The sequence below is a fragment of the Mchenga conophoros genome, linkage group LG3 (genome assembly GCF_057382185.1).
Source record: "Mchenga conophoros isolate Kocher_MC1m ecotype Shallow Benthic linkage group LG3, M_conophoros_male_GT1.1, whole genome shotgun sequence".
Classification (NCBI taxonomy): domain Eukaryota; kingdom Metazoa; phylum Chordata; class Actinopteri; order Cichliformes; family Cichlidae; genus Mchenga; species Mchenga conophoros.
In genome coordinates, this window is record NC_140528.1 from 12,244,784 (window position 1) to 12,264,931 (window position 20,148).

General features: G+C 42.2%; 2 protein-coding genes across 3 annotated transcripts in view; one reads left to right on the forward strand and one right to left on the reverse strand.

Annotated features, from left to right (window-relative positions):
* The first annotated feature begins 4,125 nt into the window (after window positions 1-4,125).
* LOC146577282 (phospholipase D1-like) lies at window positions 4,126-6,880 on the forward strand. Its single transcript, XM_085253125.1, has 3 exons — window positions 4,126-4,617; window positions 4,907-5,155; window positions 5,579-6,880. The coding sequence occupies exons 1-3, from the start codon at window positions 4,396-4,398 to the stop codon at window positions 5,630-5,632; spliced, it is 525 nt and encodes a 174-aa protein (XP_085109251.1). The 5' UTR covers window positions 4,126-4,395; the 3' UTR covers window positions 5,633-6,880.
* A 4,622-nt stretch (window positions 6,881-11,502) lies between these two features.
* Window positions 11,503-20,148, reverse strand: part of LOC146577283 (protein NLRC3-like) — a 682,649-nt gene continuing 674,003 nt past the window's right edge. For both annotated transcript variants that reach the window (XM_085252799.1, XM_085252794.1), the window contains 2 exons: window positions 13,304-13,350; window positions 11,503-13,155 (listed from right to left, as the gene is read on the reverse strand). In XM_085252799.1, coding sequence (XP_085108925.1) covers window positions 12,620-13,155; window positions 13,304-13,350 — 583 coding nt within the window. In that variant the 3' untranslated portion in view covers window positions 11,503-12,619. The remainder of the gene's footprint in view (window positions 13,156-13,303; window positions 13,351-20,148) is intronic.

Sequence of the window (20,148 nt, forward strand, 5' to 3'; positions counted from 1 at the left end):
GCCAGAGAGGGAACCGAAATACACACCTACGCATTCACACCAGACATGATGTGTACTGCTGTGAACAGTGTGGCAAAGAGTTTACAACAGACGCACACTTACAACAGCACATGTTTACCCACACTGAGGAGAGACCTTATCAATGTGACCTGTGTGAGAAGACTTTTAAATCTCCACATCACCTGAGACAACACCAACAGATCCACACCAGAAAGAGACTCTACAAGTGCAGCTACTGTGAGGTATGTATTTATATTGTTATCTTGTCATTTTAGCCTGACTGTTTGGAACAACTCTGCTCATTAAACTGTGTTAGCATGTTAGCAATTCTACTGCATGGAAAAGCAGCTCTGAGTGATTATTCAGATTTTCCTTTCAGTTATGATTTTAGTATTACTGTAGTATTATGGTGGTAGTATTGTAGTTATTGCAGCCCAGTAAACTGAGTGTGTTAACTGAAACAGTCAAATGTAGTTGGACGTCTGCAGAGATGCTCTTTATTTCAGGCGACGTTCAGGATACAAATGTTGAAGGACTGACTTACACTGTCTTTGTGTCTTTGTTTAGAAGCAGAGCGACACAGATGGATCCAGTTCTCAACCCTGTCATCACTGTGGTGGTGGGAAAGACTTTCATTGTGACCTCTGTGGAAAAACTTTCAGTTGGCAAGCTGCCCTTAAAACACATCAACGTAGACACACTGGAGACAAACTGAAATACTGCAAAGAATGTGGGAGAAGCTTCACCACACCAAGAGATTTAAAACAACATGAACTGATTCACAGTGGGGTTAAAAAGCACCTCTGTGATCAGTGTGGGTCATCCTTCACCACTGAAAGTCAGCTTAAATCACACAAACGAGTCCACACAGGAGAGAAACCACACAAGTGCAGACACTGTGAGAGAAGCTTCTCACAGTCAGGTAATCGTAACATTCATGAACGTGCACACATGGAAGGAAACTACAGCTGTGACCAGTGTGACAAGAGCTTCAGGAATCTCAGATCATACTCTGCACACAAACGATCCCACGTTACTAATAAACTGTTTCACTGTTACCAATGTGCCCAAACATTCACCTCATTGTCTGCTCTGTGCAAACATCAGCGCGATCACTCAGGGCTGAAATCACTCCCATCACTGGATCACAGTGAATCTGAAGACACAGAAAGATCCTCTGGTTTCTGTGTCAGACTCAAAAAGCTTGAGATCAGGCTCCACAGAGTTCAGATAGAATCATTTAAACTTGTGTTGAACTGAACTGGTTGCTGGGCTGAACTTCTACATAATACAGATCTACATGGGATCTTCTTTTCTGTTGTTTTACTGAGTCAGTTTTGTCCTTTTTTCTCTGTCCTGGTTTTGCTCGTCTGTAAATGATTGAAACTCAGTCAAATAGTTCATTGTTCTCCAGCAAAACGTTTTGGAAACTCATGTTTAACCTTTAAAACTCTGACATGTTTTAGCACACAAGGCTTCATCGGGGAGTTCACTCATGATTGGACCATGAGAACAAAGGTTTTTAGTTCTTTCAAAGAGAGTCTTGGAGATGTTTGATGTTTCTGTTTTTCTGAAACCACCTGAAAGAAAAACTATTTTTCTTGCTTTATGTAGTGTGGAAGTTTTTAATGTTTCTTCATCTGTGATGTTCTTGAATGTGTTCACGTGAAGATGGTACAAATAAACTGTCCTTTCAGCTTTAGCTCCTAATTTATTCATTATTTATGGATGTAGCACAGCAGCCGTCTCTTGATTAACACATGGAGGGCTCGGGATCTGATGGTGTCGTCTCCCTAATTTGCCCACTCAGTAAATCTCACTCATGGCCAAGAAATTGAAATAAACCTTGTTTCCCTGCTGGATAGTGATCCACTGTAACTCTGCTCCTCCTTCCTGTTTAGGATTTCTGTGGCTGAAGTAAAATTCCCTCCATCCATCACTTATCCCAGCTAACCCAAAGTGAAATAAAGTTTTGCTGGTCTTAAAAAAGCATTACAATAATGGGCATTACCAATGCAAACTGAATGATACAGAAGATGAAAGAAGAGACTTTGATCAGTTAATAAAGCTCATGATCTGGATTCATTGTGGCTGCTACACAGATACTTCTGGGTCACTTCTCTCAGTTAGGAACCTTCCTCACCAAACTGACTGTTGGACCACACCCCTGGTTTCATGAGAAATTGTTTCAGCCATGATTTCTCTTCCTGTATTTCAGAGTAAAGACTGAAGTGACAAATGGAAGCATGTTTAAAAACACAATGTGAGAGAGACGTTGAGGTCCTTAGAAGTTACCCTGGGTTTTTCTGTCACCCTGCTAGATGTTACACACCTTGTTATTGGACTGATTTCTACTGCTGGACTACTCCTGCGGAGAGTAACAATACTCTTACTAATTAGCTCCCTTTCACACCTTTGGGGATATTTATTTTTGTGTTTGCAGCGCTGTGAGCCAGAACAGCGAGAGAAAAATCTGCAACAGCGACGAGCCGAATGCTTACGTGAATCGCAGCAGCTGCACATGTGCTACGCTGAATTAGAGGATATCTTTGCTCTGGATTTCTATTTCTCCTTTTTCATTTCTATATGATTCTTCTTGCATCTAAACAAAGATGATTCAATTTGCTAAATGTTGATGGCTCTTCGTGCTCAGGTGTAAATGAGACGTAATATTTGCTCTTGGTTTGGTTCTCCTGTACAGAACCTTGCAGTACAACAGAAACCTAAAAACATTATTTGTAGTTGTTATTCTTAGTTGTTCTGCTGCCTAAATACCACAGGGTCTGATTATGAAGTTATTGAGCTGCACATACGTTACGACCTGCTTAAGTTCGAGGTCACAGCGTCTGTAGAGCAGCTGGAACATAATGAAGTCTACAAGGTTAAAGTTTTCTCTTCAGTTATTGTTCTTTCTGCTGCTTGGTTTGATGGATCTGAGAGCTTTTGTTTTTATTATTGTCATTATAATTATCATTAATATTTTACTCTCTAGAAGCTTTAAAATAGTGTTTTGTTTGAAAAAATTGATTTAAGAATTGAACAGAAACATCTGTCCTTCTGAAAATCGCTAATAAAATTTGCTAATAGTGATTATAGTGCAGGCTAGTGGACCACAGCGACACCACTACTTTGGATGGCGAGCTATATCAAAGGCACGGAGACAAAGTCAAAGGATGCAACCTGTAACTTTCTCTTCCTTCATGTCAGGACCATCATCCATGATTTATATAAAATGCATATAGCAACAGTAGCACTTTAGTTTGGACTTTATGATTTCTGTAACTGGAAAATATTATTTTGTTTAAAGACAGAAGTGACCGCATAGTTGCAACATCAAAGGGAAATATTAATTAATTAGCATCAAGTATATTTGTTGCTTAAGCGTTTGCACTATAACTTAAGTAGGATTATAACTTTTAAGGAAGCAAAGATTTCAGATATTTAGTTCACTGTTTCAGTTATTTTATATGAAATTAAAACATTTACGTTGGTCAAATATGATGCTCTAAATCAAATAAAAGTTTGAAAATAAATGATGTATTTTTAAATGCTGCAACAAATGTTCACAAAAAGTAACTATAATTAAAACCAGTTAAACAAAATCAAATGTTTGAATCATGCTTAACCAAATGCCAGGCTGGAGAGCTGAACCTAAAGTATACGTAGAAAGATTTCAACATCTGAGCAGTTTTTAATGTTTTTATCACATATAAATGTCACAGCAGTGGGTCCTGGCCCAATGCTTTGTGTTTTTGGTTTTCTTTGACTCTTGTTTTTCTTGGTTTTTGTTCTTCTTATTTATCAGGCTCTCAGTAATCTTAGTTCTCCCTCCCTCAGTGTTCATTTCAGCCTGTGTTTAGTTTCTGTTCCCGTGTCCCACGTTTCATCGTTTCATGTCGAGTCAGCCCTGTCTCTCTGTTTCCTGTGTCTCCCCAGTCAGCCCCGCCTCCCTCGGGCACTCATGTGTGATACAGAGTAATAAACCTGACTACATTTGCTACACTCTCTTTATTACCTGTTACTTTAAAATTCATACACTAATTATGTCTGCCCATCTCTCTAATGTGAAGGTCAAAGGTCAACATCCCAGTGACATAAGAATAATCCCAAAGGGGCAAAGGCAGCGGTTAATTTAGCACATTTAGCATTAAGGGTACAGCAAGGATATACTTTTACTTATTGTGGCAGGGGTGTGGTCTCTGGCCTGCTGCAGTGGAGGCTGGTGGCGGGACGTTGGACGGCACAGGTGAGGGTGATGGAGCTCATGACTCTCCCCTTTATAGTGACGGAGGAGACTGGCGTGGGGGAAGCATGTAGTGGAGGAAGCCGAGGAGAGAGCTGGTTTCTGGCTACAAAGACGGCGTCAAACCAGAAAAGATTGCTCGTGGTCAAATAATGTGTCAATCAGCTGTGAATCAAACTGTGTGTGGCTCAGTTCATGTCACAGTGTTGTTTAGTATATCTTCACTTGTCTCACTCTCCTTCTGTTCTGTCCACCAGGACGATCCTCAGCGCTTACACAGATCCTCCATCGATGTTTTGGATCCAATCAGTGATCAGTTCTACGAGGAGGCCTGGATGTTCACCAGCGCTCGCTACACCTCCATCTACCAGAAGGTGAGTGTACTCCTTTGTACTCAGATTAACATTTTACTTCTTAAAATACATTTTCATATATGAGCTTTCTATTATTTCATGGCCATTTAATCAATATTAAAATTACAAGCATATCAACAAAGGTGAAGCTGGTTTGTTCCACTTGCTGTCACACAGTCATGGAGGAATACAATAAATACATAATCAGTCATAGATCCTGAACAATGACATTAAAAGAAAGTCTGTGGCTCTAAAAACTAAACAGTATAAAGACATGCTCCAAGCTGCTGTTTCTCTCCTACTCCTCTAGGTTTTCCACTGTCGGCCATCCAGCGATGCTGGAGGGCTACCTGGCCAATGCTGGCCTACACAAAGAGGTCCCGGCTCGGAGGAGCTGAAGAAGATCCTTGCCTTCCTCGTCAGTTTCCTCTTCAGTTCCTATCCCAACAAAACCTTCTTGCACCTATTAGCTCCAAAGAGGCTATGGTGCCCGTGGAGGTCTGGACCTGAGGCCTGTGCTCATCACGTGGATAGAAAACACTCTGACACCATTCTGGAGGTCTGATGGGACTCTGACCAAAACACAGATGAAATAAAACTTGTGGCTGGAGCTTTTAAAATGACTTTTTCACCTCATAGATTAATGCTCATGATTGCATGTTAGCAAGACAGCATCTCCCCAAGGTGAAACTCTCAGGAGACATTTACTCTTAAACTGTAATCTGGTTGAGACTACTTGAGGAGATCTTAGTAGCGAGTATGTGGATTTAGTCTCTTCACCAACAGCAGACAGACCCATGCCAAGAAAGCAGACATGTTCTCAAAGAAAGCCGAGAGCAGAGATTGGAAAAAGCTAAAAAGAAAAAGCTGCAGCTTCAGACGACTATCTGCCTGTAAGGCTGAAAAAGTCCAGTTACGCTCTATTTTGGAAAAGCTCCCAGTTTTGGTAACCTGGACTTTTATTTCCCCTCTTCTGCTACAGATGTTGACTGTGACCTCAGAGGCCAACTGGACCACACAGCTGCAGCAGGAGTGAGGGAGAGGAGTCTTCATCCAGCTTCAAAGAAAACATCCAGGTAAAGTGACGTGGATCAGCGGATAAAGCCGTCTCCACTTTCAAAGGAGATCCTCTGAGAGAGAGACTCTCTGAGCCATTTTAGCCTCAAATTATAGGACTTTATAGTACAGCAACACTTTTAAAGGACAAAAATAACATAAACTGTGACTGTAATACAAACAAAGTATTGCATGTGTTTTTAAAAGTGTTCCTCCGATGGGCAGGATATCACTATTAGACTGTCCCACCAGCCAACTTCAACAAGAGACCACAGCAGCATTCAGTGATCAGCACAGATGTTCCTCTAACACTCAGCATCTGATCCCTGTTGGTCTGTGTGCTTCTGCTTTTGCTCAGTTAGAAACCCTGCAGCAACCCGACCCAAAACTGTGTCTTCTTGTTGGCCTCAACGTTGAAGTGTCAAACGTCCAACATCTGGAAAGGAAACCACGCCAGTGTACTGTGATGTTTCACCAACATGTGGCAGACGCTGGTCCTGCCTTTCATGCTGACATCAGCAGAGAGCCCCGCCTACCTCAAAGCCTCCCCTGTCATGTATTGATCAGGATGATTATGAAGATGAGCGAGTGCAAATAAGACTGTAAAAGTCCACGAGCAGAATGTTTGGATGCTTTCTAATGATTCATGAATATCATGAGAGTGTTTGTGTGTTTTGTCTTTTCTTTGCTGACGTTTGTTACTAACAAAGACAATTTACGCTCTGTGTGTGTTTTCATCCTTACCAGCCGCACTCTAACTGCAATGAAGGAAACAAACTGTAGAAATGGTCGACTCAGTGACTTCATAAAATATTGAAGTGGTTCAGGTAGAGCCAGTTTTTAAATGACCATGAACACTGAGCGTATTGTATCTGTACAGCATGTTTTTCTATTAGACAGATTTGTAACAGAGGCCTTGCTCTCAGTAAGTTTGAAATCCTTTTCTGATTTCTTTTGTAATCTCTGATCTTTGTGTATCCTGCTCAGTTTGCATGCTGCCTGTAGGAGTTTCTGTCTTTGTATTTGAAGATAATTCATTGAATATACTCAGCTGCTTCCCTTTGGTGCCTCACACATCACTGAAGTTTTTCAGTGTCCAGTTATTTGTTTTTAATAGCTGTTTGAATTCTCTGTATGTTTGACCCTGTAGACTGTTTAATGGACTGCTCGTCTTCCTGTTTGTAACCACTGCCTGTTTAGGACTAAAGATTTGGATTTTTGACTTTAACACAGCCTCTGCGTGTCGTCCCTTTGTGTCCTCGTCCTCTGTGAATGTGTCACAGATGTTTCCATGATAATAACACAGCTTTCCCACAGTGGCTTGCAGCAGCATTTATTCACAGCACATTTGAGAAAGGTTCAGATTAACTCGATGAGTTTATATTCAGAATGATTCTGACAGTGGGCCACTGTGAATTGTGATCTTTCATCAGGTCAATGTTTAAGTTCAGTATTTCAAAGCAGGAGCTATGAACAGTCATCATGTTGGCATTAGAATTATTATTATTAATCATTATTAATAATGTCGTTACTCATGTATAACTTTGATTAGTATACATGAATTTTATCAATAGTAAAAATAATGAATAATTCATGTATAACTTTTATTGTGTTTTGTATGTGGCGAGATGAGGTTGGGATATAAAGTAAATACTCTTTGCAGTTTTAAAAAGACAACGCCACCCTGGGAATTTCACCCAGAGAATACTGAAAGTAACACTAAATCACCAGAAAGGCACTTAGGTTCGCTATACTCAATCCAGAGACGAGGTTCAATGATCAACAAAATAATTTATTAATAATTATTTAAAACACCATATAAAAGCACAATCATAAATATTCAAGTACAAATATGCTTAAAAAAAGTATTCAGAGCTGAGGCTTACCAGTGGAGGGGCAGGGATGCCACACACAACTAAAGAAAGAAAACACACCAACACACAGGTGCAACACACTATCACACTAATAAACTAAACAAGGCAGGTGTGTACACTCAAGGGATCCCACCACCAAGGCACCCTAGTCTCCTCCACGTCGGCACTCCGCATCTGAATAAAAGAAACAAAGAAAATTTTAATATATTACAACAAACTAATGTGTAGCACCGGGGGATAACCCAACTGCAGGACCACACTGGTGATCTACAGCTAAAAAAAGGGCCTCCCACCAGTGGTGTAACAGAAAATCCAAACTACAAATCAAAAGCAATAAAACATACAATCTGGATAAAACTCTAAAATCTGGAGCAAACGGAATCGCCGTACTGCTCCAACTTGCCGTCACACGACAACAAGTTAACAGTCAATCAATATGCACGCCAGCTGACTCCGATAACCGGCATGCATATGGCCGTTGTCCACGCCGACGTCCACTGTAAAAGCTGACAGCAGCAGGGAAAGAAATCTCACAACGGGAACAGACGGTAAAAGCACAGCAAGGCAAAACAGCAGCACTTCAGTTCGCGTAGCTTGGCGCAAAACTACGGCCCACACTTCCTGCGAAACATAATAAATAATTACTATAAAAGAACAATAGAAGGCAGAGAGCGTAACAAAAGTTGATTACGTACCAAGTAAGCCGGGTCACAGAACGTAAGCAGAATAGCTCAGAGGAGGCTTCTATAGCTACGACCAGCCACGATGGAGACTTCAAAGGAGTAACCCACAAATGATCTCTACCACACTGAGGGGAAGTCAGGTGACCAAAAAGGAGATCACAGGCAAGCAATGCAGAGACACTCAAATGGCCACTATTTATACCAGCGCCCCCTAATGGGCCAGGCTGAAAGTGGGTTGGACCGAAGGATAACATTCATCCTGCCACATTCATATTAATTATATTTAAATAGAGATGTTGACCCTGTCTCTACAGTAGCATCAGTGTAACATACATTATTGGTCCAAGCTCATAAATGGGGAGCCTGATCCTTTATTATGAAAACATGACGAGTATTTTTCTTGTCAGTTGGGAAGAAGTTGGTCTTTTTTTCCTTCTTTTTGCTCAGTTTGTCTTTTCTTTGATAATTGAAACTCTGATCAAACCTACTCATGTTCACAGCATGTAAAAGCAGCTGACAGTCCGTGGCATTGTTGTTTGTAGAGGTGCAGTGTAGTGGGAGCATAAATCAAAAGAAAACAGTAACATTTATGTAATAAAACATCTGAATGAAAATGAACAGGCCCTTTATGAACTTCAAAGGGATCTGAAAACAACACTTTTAAAAAGAGTATCTTGGGGTGTAGGTGGTCAAAATAGAAAACTGAGCTGAGACTCTAAGTTCAATCCATCCATTGGTTTTTACTTAGGAGGAAGAAATGTCAGGCTGGTGCAGGCTGGTTAGGTGCATGTGGTTATCTTTACCTAAATGAGTTCACTTTGTGGCTGCCAGGTTGGGCAGAAGTACCTGTCCCCTGTTAGGCTTAGCAAGGTTCTCCAGGAGTTTCTCCATGGGTAGAGCTTCTAGCTCCTCCAGCACATCTGTGGCCGTGCAGGCTGCCACTTTCTTGGTTGCTCTTTTTACCCCACTGGTTGTGAGTGTCTAAATACCCCCACTAGCTCGCTTTGGCTGCAGTTAACTTGGGAGGAAGGGGTGGGTGTCCCATGACTGAATGAAAAACAATTATCTGGGACACATAAATATAATAACACATGCATATATCTCTATCAATTTTTATTTCTCTCAGAAACATTGGATCTAAATTGCAAATGTGTTCCAGTTATACTGTTACTGTGTGACAAAGTGGATGAGCTGCAATGGTCTCCATTTGTCCCATATGTGTTTACTTCTTCTTCTTCTTTTGCATATTAAACACATTATTCTGTTTCTATGTATTTGCTATGATTTGCTATTTGTTAAGTAACATTGCTTCACTCACTATGCCGGGTTTGTGTGTGGAAGCATTCAGTTGCTGGCAAATCAAACATTCTGCAAATGAAGCTGAATACTCAGTTACATGTTTCTTTACATTTTATTATGTTACAGATTAAGTCATTTGTTCTTACTTTGTTTGTCTTTTCAGTCTTCATGAGGGTCAGGTGTGGGGAAACGCCCGCCCGGCATTTCCTCATTTTAAAGTCCTGCTGATGTCACACATGACATCAGCAGGTCAAACCAAGTGGAGGGGTTTGTTTGTCCATAGAGATGCTTCCTTTTGTTTGTTTTAAGGTTTAAATGGATTTGTTGAATGTGTTTCTTTTCATCAATACTGCCATTTAGTTGTGTAAATGTGCATGTTAGAAGTGTGAAGAGGTTTTGTGTTTAGAAATGTATAGAAACCAATCATTTCCTGACAGCATGTCTGATGGAAATAAGTGCAGATTATGTATGAAGTCTAACTGCACACAGTAACTGTGTTACAATAAGGACTTAACAGCGCCCTCTGCTGGAGTGTTTCAGTACTGCGTTAACTAGAATACACCACCTCCTCCTCACACCACCTGCTACAGCTCTACTCTTCTATGACTACAGTCATCCACAGCACTGATGTGAGGTCACATGGTTCATATGTAAGGAGCACAGCTGACCTCAGGTCAGTTTAATGACTGTGAGCAGCAGCTGTGTTATTGTCACTGTGACAGGGAGACACTCTCAGACACAGCGCTCATGTCAGCTTGTTCTCATGCAGGAGGATCAGGAGCTCCATGTTTGTCTTTCTGTTTGAATCATGATGTGTTTGTGCCATCAGAGTCTGTCATGAGTACTCAGGGTTTCACAGCAGCTCTTCTGGATGCTGACGAGGACTCCAACCTCATGTTTCACCTCTCTGAGCTTCTGATGTCTGTGAACACTCGTGTTTCTTCTCTGGGCTCATCTGGACAAAAACACCTTTCTGTGTTTGGCTGCAGCCTCATTCTGACTGACAGGAAGTGTGTTATCCATGAGCTGCACTTCTGTGAGGAAGTTTCCTGCTGTGTTTCCTGTCTGTGGACAAACACGAGTGTTCCAGCTGAGGACTTGGTTCCTTCCACCTGTCCATACAGGACATCACGCTGTCTGCAGCTCTGTAAATGCAGCTCCAGGTCCTTCCACGTGCTGCTCTGTATTTGTGCAGTTTGTAGTGTGTCCTGGGAAACGTAGCACACATGGTGTTCTTCTGCTGTTTCCTCCTTTCACTGAGTGTGAAACACTGACGCTGTGCTGTTGTTCACAGAGGGGAGCTGATTCTAGCTGCAGCTGGACTCTGTCATCTAACTGAATGTGTTGGTGCTGATCACGGGGCTCTGAGGGGGGAGCAGCAGGAGGACTCTGGATGCTGACGTCAGTGTATCTGTGGAAGCTCCCACAGCGTGTCTGTCATTCAATATTGTGCTGTATATTGTATCTATGCAAAGATGAACAGACTGTGTGTTCACTGGTCTCTGTGCTGCAGCTCTGATGTCATCATCACTCCCTCCTCCACCCTCAGCAGTCCCAGCATGCTGCTGTGGTGCACCCCACCCTCACTCTACACCTGAGCCACAGACCACACCCTCCACCTCAATATACACCACAGTTTTCTCTGCTGTGGAAATGAGATCAGGAGGAAATCATCATTATTATTATTTAATAAACGCTCACATTAATGTGGGCTTATTTGTTTCATATTAGAAACATTAGTTGAGTGTTTTTAGTATAAAATGGTCAAAGTCCCTCTTTTTGCTCCTCCCCTCACCTGTGGATGGGCGGTGCTGTTACCGTGGTGACAGCTTGGATGTGTTTCAGTCCTGCCTGGTTATCACTGCAGGAATCTTTCACATTTATTACAGGTAATAACTCTGATTTTTCTGTGTATTATGAACCAAATGTATCCTGATACACACAGAGATGGATGAGCAGAGGTTTTTTTTGCAGTTTATGTAGTTACTATGGACTTAATGCAGACATATTAAAATTAGGGCTATAACAGTTGTATTGATGTATAGCAACTTGAAATGCTCCCACAAATGGCTCCACAGCATGTAAAAATATAACAAAAGCTCTGGCGGACTTGGTTCTGTGGTCAGTCTTAAAGGGTGAAGTTAAACTCTGTAATCTTCACTGTGTCACAGAGTTCAGTGAGTCCCGTTATTCACAGTATCAATCAGATCATCAGAGAACAGCTGATCAGCAATCAGTGGTGCCAACAGCGCCTCCTGTGGTGAGAGGATGCAATAATGCAATGTAGCATTTTTCCACTCAACACTTGCAGTCATGGAAACTGTCTGTTGGATCTGTGTGACGTTGCTTTCTTGGTTAGAGTTCCTCACAAATGTCCAGATGATTCTTCTAATGAGGCGTCGACCATGTTTGCAGTTCTTTGGAAGAAAACGTCGCCCTTTGCCATCCTTACTTTTCTTTGACTTCTTCAAATGCAGCTGAACTCCAGCTGGTATTTTCTTGGACTTTGCAGCTGTTTCTGGTCATCAGTTCATTCCTGCAAACCTCTGAAGCTGAACAACAATGATGCTGCATTGCTGGCTGATCCCAAAAGGTTGATTCTGTTCATCTGGACGTTTTCAGAAACGTTTGCTCACTGATCAGGTGACTTCTTCAGTCTCAGCTTACTGCAGCTTTACAACCTTACAAACAGCACATTTGCACAATGACTGAAAGCAGCAGCACCTGACATATATGATACTAATATAATACATATACATATATAATCCATACTAATGATGAAGGAACTGAGCTCACAGTCCATTGTTCATTCAGTGAACTACTCAGTTTATTTTGGGCCTCAGAAATGCTCACTCTGTTTGTACATCACTGTCAGCAATAGACTCATTCTGCTGTGTGGACAGGAACACATGTGACATCACTTCCTGTTTGTTTGTGACTGAAGAGGAAGAAGTTTACAAGGAATCATTTAGAAGAGTTTCAAACATCAACTGATTGAATCCATGAATCTGAAAACGTGTTTGTGAGTGAAAGAGACAGACATGTACAGACTGAACTATCTGTTCAACAGTCAGAGTGTTTCTGTAACAGGAGACACTCTTTACACTCCACTCAGCACAGGGACACTGAGCCACCACGACCGACTGTAAACCCAGGATAAAGAGTTTGAGTGAATGTGGTGTTGAAGGTGTGGAGGTGGATCAGAGTGTCAGAGGAGACTCTGTAGAAGGACAGAGTGCCAGCAGGACAGTCCACATACACTGCTGCTCTGTTAGAGACAGAGGAGGAGGAGGAGGAGGAGGAGGATGTTACTCTGTTATTGTGCCTGACATGAACAGGACCATTATCAGAGCAGATCAGACTCCAGGACTGATCATTGTGTCCAAACCAACAGTCATAACTGCCTCCTTTCCTTCTGATGCTTCTGTAACTCACTGATATATAAACGCTTCCTCTCCACTCGACCTCCCAGTAACAGCGACCAGTCAGACCATTTCTACACAGCAGCTGAGTAGAAAAACCATCAAATCTGTCTGGATGATCAGGATATGACTGAACCTCCTTCACACGTGTCACCTTCCTGTTGTTGTCAGACAGTTGGAGCTTTGTGTTCACTGTGTTTGTGTCGATTGTGAGTTGACAGGAATCTGATGGAGAGAACAAACACAATCCAGCTGCAGTTATTGATCCATCATCTGTTCATTGATTGACACTTTGATGATGACTCCTGACATGATGAAGATGGTTGAATGTGTGCTGCTTTGTTTTCATGAATCCCATTAAAAACACACTTACACTTCCTCAGACCTGGTCTCAACCATCGGACTCCAGCAGGCTCCACCCTGAAAGGAGGAGGGGGGTCAGAGCAGCACAGTCAGCATGCACACATGGACATTACATGGCTCTCACACACACACTGTTACACACTGAGCTCAAAGCTCGGCTCCACTGTTTTATTCAAAGAAATCTACATTTATTTATCAGCACATTTAAAAACAGCTTGAGCCAAAGTGCTGCACAGAGTAGAGAGAAAATAGGAAACATACACAGTAATGACTATAAAGACTGGTCAGGATTGAAAGCTACAGAGTACAAATGTGTTTCCAACCGGCTTTTAAAAATGTCCAGTGTTGGTGACGACCTGATGTGAAGGGCGACTGTTCCAGAGTTTGGCTGCAGCCATCGATAAAGCTCACCTCTGTTTTTACGTCTAGTTCTGGTCAGAAGCTGCTTATCTGCAGACCTGAGGGCTCCACTTGGATTCTTTTGTTAAAGAGAGATAAGATGGAGCCAATCCATTCACAGATTTAAAGACAACCAGATCTGGAAGTGGATTCTACCACGTACTGGTAACCAGTGGAAAAAGCTGGTGATGGGTCGTCTAGCACAGACCCACCGCTGGAACCAGACAATTGATGAGGGAGAGAACTGTGACAGCGCCGTTCCTTCACTTGACCTCAGTCGCTCTCGTCTGCTCCCTCGTAACACTGCTCTTTATTGAGCTTACATGAATATGCACAAGTTCATTATGACGTCTTACACAGGTATGAACAAAGAGTACCAGTCTGTGCATAGTGTGTGTGTGTGTGTGTGTGTGTGTGAGTGTGTGTCTGTGTGTGTCTGTGTGTGTGTGTGTGTGTGTGTCTGTGTGTGCGTGTGTGTCTGTGTGTGTGCGTGTGTCTGTGTGCGTGTGTGTGCGTGTGTCTGTGTGCGTGTGTGTGCGTGTGTGTGTGTGTGTGCGTCTGTGTGTGTGTGTGTGTGCGTGTGAGTGTGTGTGTGTGTCTGTGTGTGTCTGCGTGTGTGTGTGTCTGCGTGTGTGTGTGTGTGTGTGTCTGCGTGTGTGTGCGTGTGTGTGTGTGTGTGCGTGTGTCTGTGTGTGTGTGTGTGTCTGTGTGTGTGTGTGTGTGTGCGTGGGTGTGTGTGTGCGTGTGTCTGTGTGTGTGTCTGTGTGTGTGTGTGTGTGGCCCGCAGGACGATAGTTTTTGGCCCCACCTTAATATGAAAATGTAATGTTAGTTTGATAATGTATGACACTTTACAGTGTTGTGGGCGGAGCTGAATTAACCCACCAATCAGGGTGGGATATGGATCTCAGGGGACACCAGCCGGGCTTGATGCAAGCAGGGAAACATTTCTCAATGAGTCAAAGTTCCAGCAGCGTTGCCCTGGAGTGTTTCTTTCTTTCCTGTGCCTGGCTGGCTTCCTCCTTTCTATTGGGCAAACGCCGACATTCGCCCCAGCGCGCTGCGTTCACAACACTTCAAAAAAAGTTGTTTTTTTAAGTTGCTGCCCAGCGGGACATTATACGTATATAGATTTATACACACGTCAGTGGGATTTAAAGTTATTTTTCCACAGAGAGAGATCTCATATTAACTCTCACAGTGATGCGTAGGCGGCGGGATAAAAGAAAAGTCATGAACTCAATGCAGCCCAATTTAGTCTGCAGTCACATAGCGACACCTGTTCATCGGCAACAACAGTCCCCGGTAACCCGGACTAATTATAGGGTCGCACCGTTATTTGTGGCTCCATGTTTTTATTTGCATCACTGCGTTTGCATTGCAGCAAACATGAACATTACATATATTTCAATATAATGTAAAAGCAGTCAAAACAACTAACATCAGAAACAGCTGATGTTATTTGTTATATGTCACGGTGTCATTTCCGCTTCTTTCTCCTGTAACAACAGCCCGGCGCCGTGAGCAGTCGCCTTTTTTGCGCTCGCTATCCCTGCACTTTCTACCATCTGCAAACGCCACGGTGTTCGTGTCGTCATGAAAGACATGAACATCGAGCGTAAAAACAAAGGAGACTGCTACCGGCTTTTTATCTGCCGATCGCCGTGCTACGGTTGCAAGAAAAAGAAGCAGAAATGACGTTCTCTACGCGTTGAGACGTTCCCCGTCCGTCGGCTAAACGCTTGATTGAAACTTCAATGCGACAGTGACACCAAGTAGAATTATAAATGTCACATAGCCCCAAACATGTCTTTTTCAAAGCCTGCGGTGAAGAGAAAGGTTGGTGATGAGCACCGACAATTTCAGGAAAAGTGGGAAATGCAATATTTCTTTGTTGAGCACAGGGGCACCCCGACCTGTCTTATTTGCACAGAGAAAGTTGCGCTGCACAAGGAATACAATTTGAAACGTCATTACACAACTAGACATGCTGAGCTGGATGCAGAATACCAGGGAGACGAGAGAGCGAACCGGGTTGCCAGTCTTAAAACAGATCTACTGAGGCAGCAAGATTTCTCCAAGAAAGCAACCAAAGAGAATAATGCAGCAGTCGGAGCCACGTGGTTAGTGAGATGATTGCTAAAGCAGGGAAGCCATTCACAGAAGGTGCATTTGTCTAAAAGTGCATATTGCAGGCTGCAAATATAGTCTGTCCGGGAAAGAAAGGTCAGTTTAGCAACATCAGCCTTTCTGCCAACACCGCAGCAGATCGCATTTCTGACCTGTCAAGTGACATTTATGACCAACTGTGTGAGAAAGCCAAATGTTTCAGTGTATACTCAGTCGCTCTTGATGAGACCACAGACATCACCGACACTGCCCAGCTCCCAATGTATGTCCGTGGTGTTGATGACAGTTTTGAAGTGATGGAGGAGCTGCTCACAGTAATTCCAATGCATGGCCAGACCACCGCTCAGCAGATATTTACAAGCTGTGTGATGCCATTGAGAATGTTGGTTTGCCATGGAAGAGGTTTGTTGGAATAACAACAGATGGAGCGCCATCAATGACAGGGAGGAAACATGGACTGGTGGCACAAAACAAACTGGAAGAGGAAGGCGTGGAGGAGGCCATTGCTCTGCACTGCATCATCCATCAGCAGGTCCTTTGCAGCAAATGCCTGAAGTTTGACAATGTGATGTCTATTGTTGTGAAATGCATCAACCAAATCAGATCCAGGGGCTTAAAGCACCGAAGGTTCTGTGCTTTTTTAGAGGAAATGGAGTCAGAATATGGGGATGTGCTCGACTTCACTGAGGTACGTTGGCTCAGCAGGGGAAATGTATTAAAGAGACTTTTTGAGTTGAGAGCAGAAGTGAAGCCTTCATGGAGAAGGATGGAGTTAGTGTTCCTGTGCTAACTGATCCCAAATGGCTCATGGACTCAGCTTTTCTTGTTGATATGACACATGAGCTTAATGTACTGAACAAGACGTTACAAGGCCAGGGGCAACTTGTCAGTGCTGCCTATGACAACGTGAGAGCATTCTCCACAAAACTGGCGCTCTGGAAAGCTCAGCTCTCTCAGACAAACCTTTGCCATTTCCCAGCATGCAAGGCACTCGTGGATGCAGGCACACCATTCAGTGCTGACGAGTATGTTGATGTCATTTTGAGGCTACAGGAGGAATTTGATCACAGATTTGCTGACTTCAAGACACACAGAGCCACCTTTCACATTTTTGCAGACCCCTTCTCCTTTGATGTGCAAGATGCCCCTTCTGTGCTTCAAATGGAGCTCTTTGAGCTGCAGTGCAACTCTGAACTCAAAGCAAAGTTCAGGGAGGTGAGTGGAAAAGCAGACAAGCTTGGACAATTTTTGAGAGAATTGAGCCCTGTTCAAGCGGACCATGTGCCTTTTTGGTAGCACATACTTGTGCCAAAAGCTCTTCTCCACTTTGAACTTCAATAAGTCCAAGTACAGGTCCAGACTTACGGATGATCATCTTCAAGACATACTGAGGGCCGCAACTGCTTCCTCCCTCAGGCCAAATCTGGCTCGGCTATGCGAGAGGAAACGCTGCCAGGTCTCTAGCAGCAAGGAGTAGGCAAGAGAAGCCATGTTCAGAAGAACAGTTCATTTTCTACAGTGTTCCATTCATGTTCAGAAGAAGGTTATAGAACTGTTAATACAGACATTTCAATCTAAATACAGCAGATATAGAAGACTGAAAAAAACACAAGTTCACTGACTAAAAATATCTTATTATTGTTTTATTTATGTATTACAGATTGATTTTTTTTCTTATTAATTCTTAATTTGTTTATTTATTTTTAATATTTTGTGTTAAAAAATAAAAATAAAGAGATTTGAGAGGATTGGAATTTTTTTAACCATGCCTTTCTTGTGGAAAACCTAATGCGGCCCAGCCTCACCCAGACTCTGCCTGCAGCGGCCCCCAGCTAAATTGAGTTTGAGACCCCTGTCCTACACCATAAATCAGTAAGAGAGGGTACGACCTCTCTCATGGCCCCAAGTGGTGTGTGCATGCCAGAGCACTCTGGAAGGCACACAGAGTCTTTACAGACTACTCAGGATCAAACCTCTATCATCATGCAATCGATTATACAACTCTAAGCATATATGAGTAAATATTTCTAAGTATAAATGACAATCAACAATATAAACCTTACAGCTGGTTTTAATAACAGAATTCATTTGTTTCTCAAACGAGAAAGAGCTATCGAGAAACACTCCTAAATCTTTAGTTCTGAACTTTTCCAGTGGGCCAAGGTCAACATTATCTGCTAATGCTAAATAGGCTGCCGTTATTAACTAATGCTAATTTGATGTGAATTAGCATTATGCACTAATGCTAACACTTTTTAACAATGTGAGTAGCTAATGCTAACACTATTTCCCTTAACTTTATAACATTGTGAACGGCTAATGCTAACACTCTTTTTCCTAGCATTACAACATCTGAGCTGCTAATGCTAAGTAGGCTGCCATTAGCACCTACGTCTATCCATCCATCCATCCATTCGCTTCCGCTTATCCTTTTCAGGGTCGCGGGGGGCGCTGGAGCCTATCCCAGCTGTCATAGGGCGAAAGGCGGGGTACACCCTAGACAGGTCGCCAGTCTGTCGCAGGGCTAACACACAGGGACAGACAACCATTCACACTCACATTCACTCGCACATTCACACCTAGTGGCAATTTGGATTATCCAATTAACCTATCCCCACAAGCTGCATGTCTTTGGACGGTGGGAGGAAGCCGGAGTACCCGGAGGGAACCCACGCAAACACGGGGAGAACATGCAAACTCCACACAGAAAGACCCCGGCCTGATGGTGGAATTGAACTCAGGACCTTCTTGCTGTGCGGCAACAGTGCTAACCATCGTGCCACCGTGCTGCCCACCTACGTCTAATTTAAGGCAAATACGCATTAGAACCTAATGCTCATATCGTTTTCCTTTGCTTTATAGCAATGTGAGCAGCTACTGCTAAATAGCATTAGCTAATAACAGCAGTCTAATTTAATGCAAGTTAGCATCATTTGCATTATAACGATGTGAGGAGTTAATGCTAAGTATGCTGCCATTAGTGGCTAATTCTAATTAGGGGTGAATAATTATTACAAGCTAATGCTAATATCGTTTTCTCTTCCCTTTTAACAATGTGAGCAGCTAGTGCTAGGTAGGCTGAAGCTAGCAGCTAATGCTAAAGCTAAAGATAATTTGATGTGAATTAGCATTACATTAGTGAGGAGTTAATGCTAAGTAGACTGCCATTAGCAGGTAATGCTAATTTAAGGTTAATAGGAATTGGCATCTAATGCTAATACCATATTTTCTTGCTTTAACCCTTTAAAACTGGTCAGAGTGGGCACACTCCGTTTTGCGCAACTATTTTTAAATCCCGGTAGCACTGTAATCACGTGAGCTAGCGCAATAATTTTTTTTGCATATGAAACCTGAGGAGTTGTATTTACATCTTATGCCATCAGCTTGTCCTAGGTTACAGTTTCCTTCCACATATGCTTAGGACTCATATTGCTCTGCTGGAAATAGTTTATTTTGATGCATATGCTGTTATTTTGCAAATTTGCAGTATAATATTTATTTTCGTTTTTCCTGCAGTATATAAAAATTGGTGTATTTCAAAAATAAAACTATGAAGGCACTCAAAATAAATTTCCTGAGGTGGGAAACTATTTTGTGCAACTTTTTTGTATTTACAGTTTTGAGGGATAAGCCTCTTAAATTTCTCTAACTAGAAATATATGTTAAAAAAACAAAAACGATTTTCAATTTTTTTGTAGTTTATTGCACTTTTTTGCAATTTATGTAATTACTATGCACTTAATACATACATATTAAAATTTAGGCTGTAATGGTTGTATTGATGTATAGCAACTTGAAATGCTCCCAAAAATGGCTCTACAGCATGTAAAAATATAATATAAGCTCTGGCGGACTTGGTTCTATGGTAGGTCTAAACGGGTTAAATCAATATCAGTAGCTAATCCGATTGTTCAGTCTGACGTCAGGTGAAGTCATTTTTATGCATTTAAGAGCTGTGTTGAATTCAACATTACAAACTGAACATTAGAACTATCCTCTTCTCCAGGATTTTCCTGATTTAACATTTCAATATGACATTTCCAGCGCTTTGTTTTCTCTGCTCACAGACAAAACAGATACACGCATGTATATACAGCCCACGTCCAGCTCTGCATGCACTCCTGCTCCATTTCTATAGAAAATAAACAACGTAACACAATCATTCTCCATTGTTTTCAACTCAACCAGCTGCATTTAATGAAGGAGTTTGAATTTACTTTACAACAGCTGCTGTTGTTTCCTGTCTGCATTCATGTTCTTAACTGTACTCCACACATTCTGAACTGGTGTACCGTAATTGTCGGGCTATAAGCCGCTACTTTTTGC

Bases quoted from the DNA above. Each gene is read 5' to 3' on its own strand.
- LOC146577282 (XM_085253125.1), top strand. From the start codon at position 4,396: ATGTGTCAATCAGCTGTGAATCAAACTGTGTGTGGCTCAGTTCATGTC. The intron at 4,618-4,906 runs GTGAGTGTACTC...CTACTCCTCTAG, and splicing joins ACACCTCCATCTACCAGAAG to GTTTTCCACTGTCGGCCATC. The intron at 5,156-5,578 runs GTCTGATGGGAC...CTTCTGCTACAG, and splicing joins ACTCTGACACCATTCTGGAG to ATGTTGACTGTGACCTCAGA.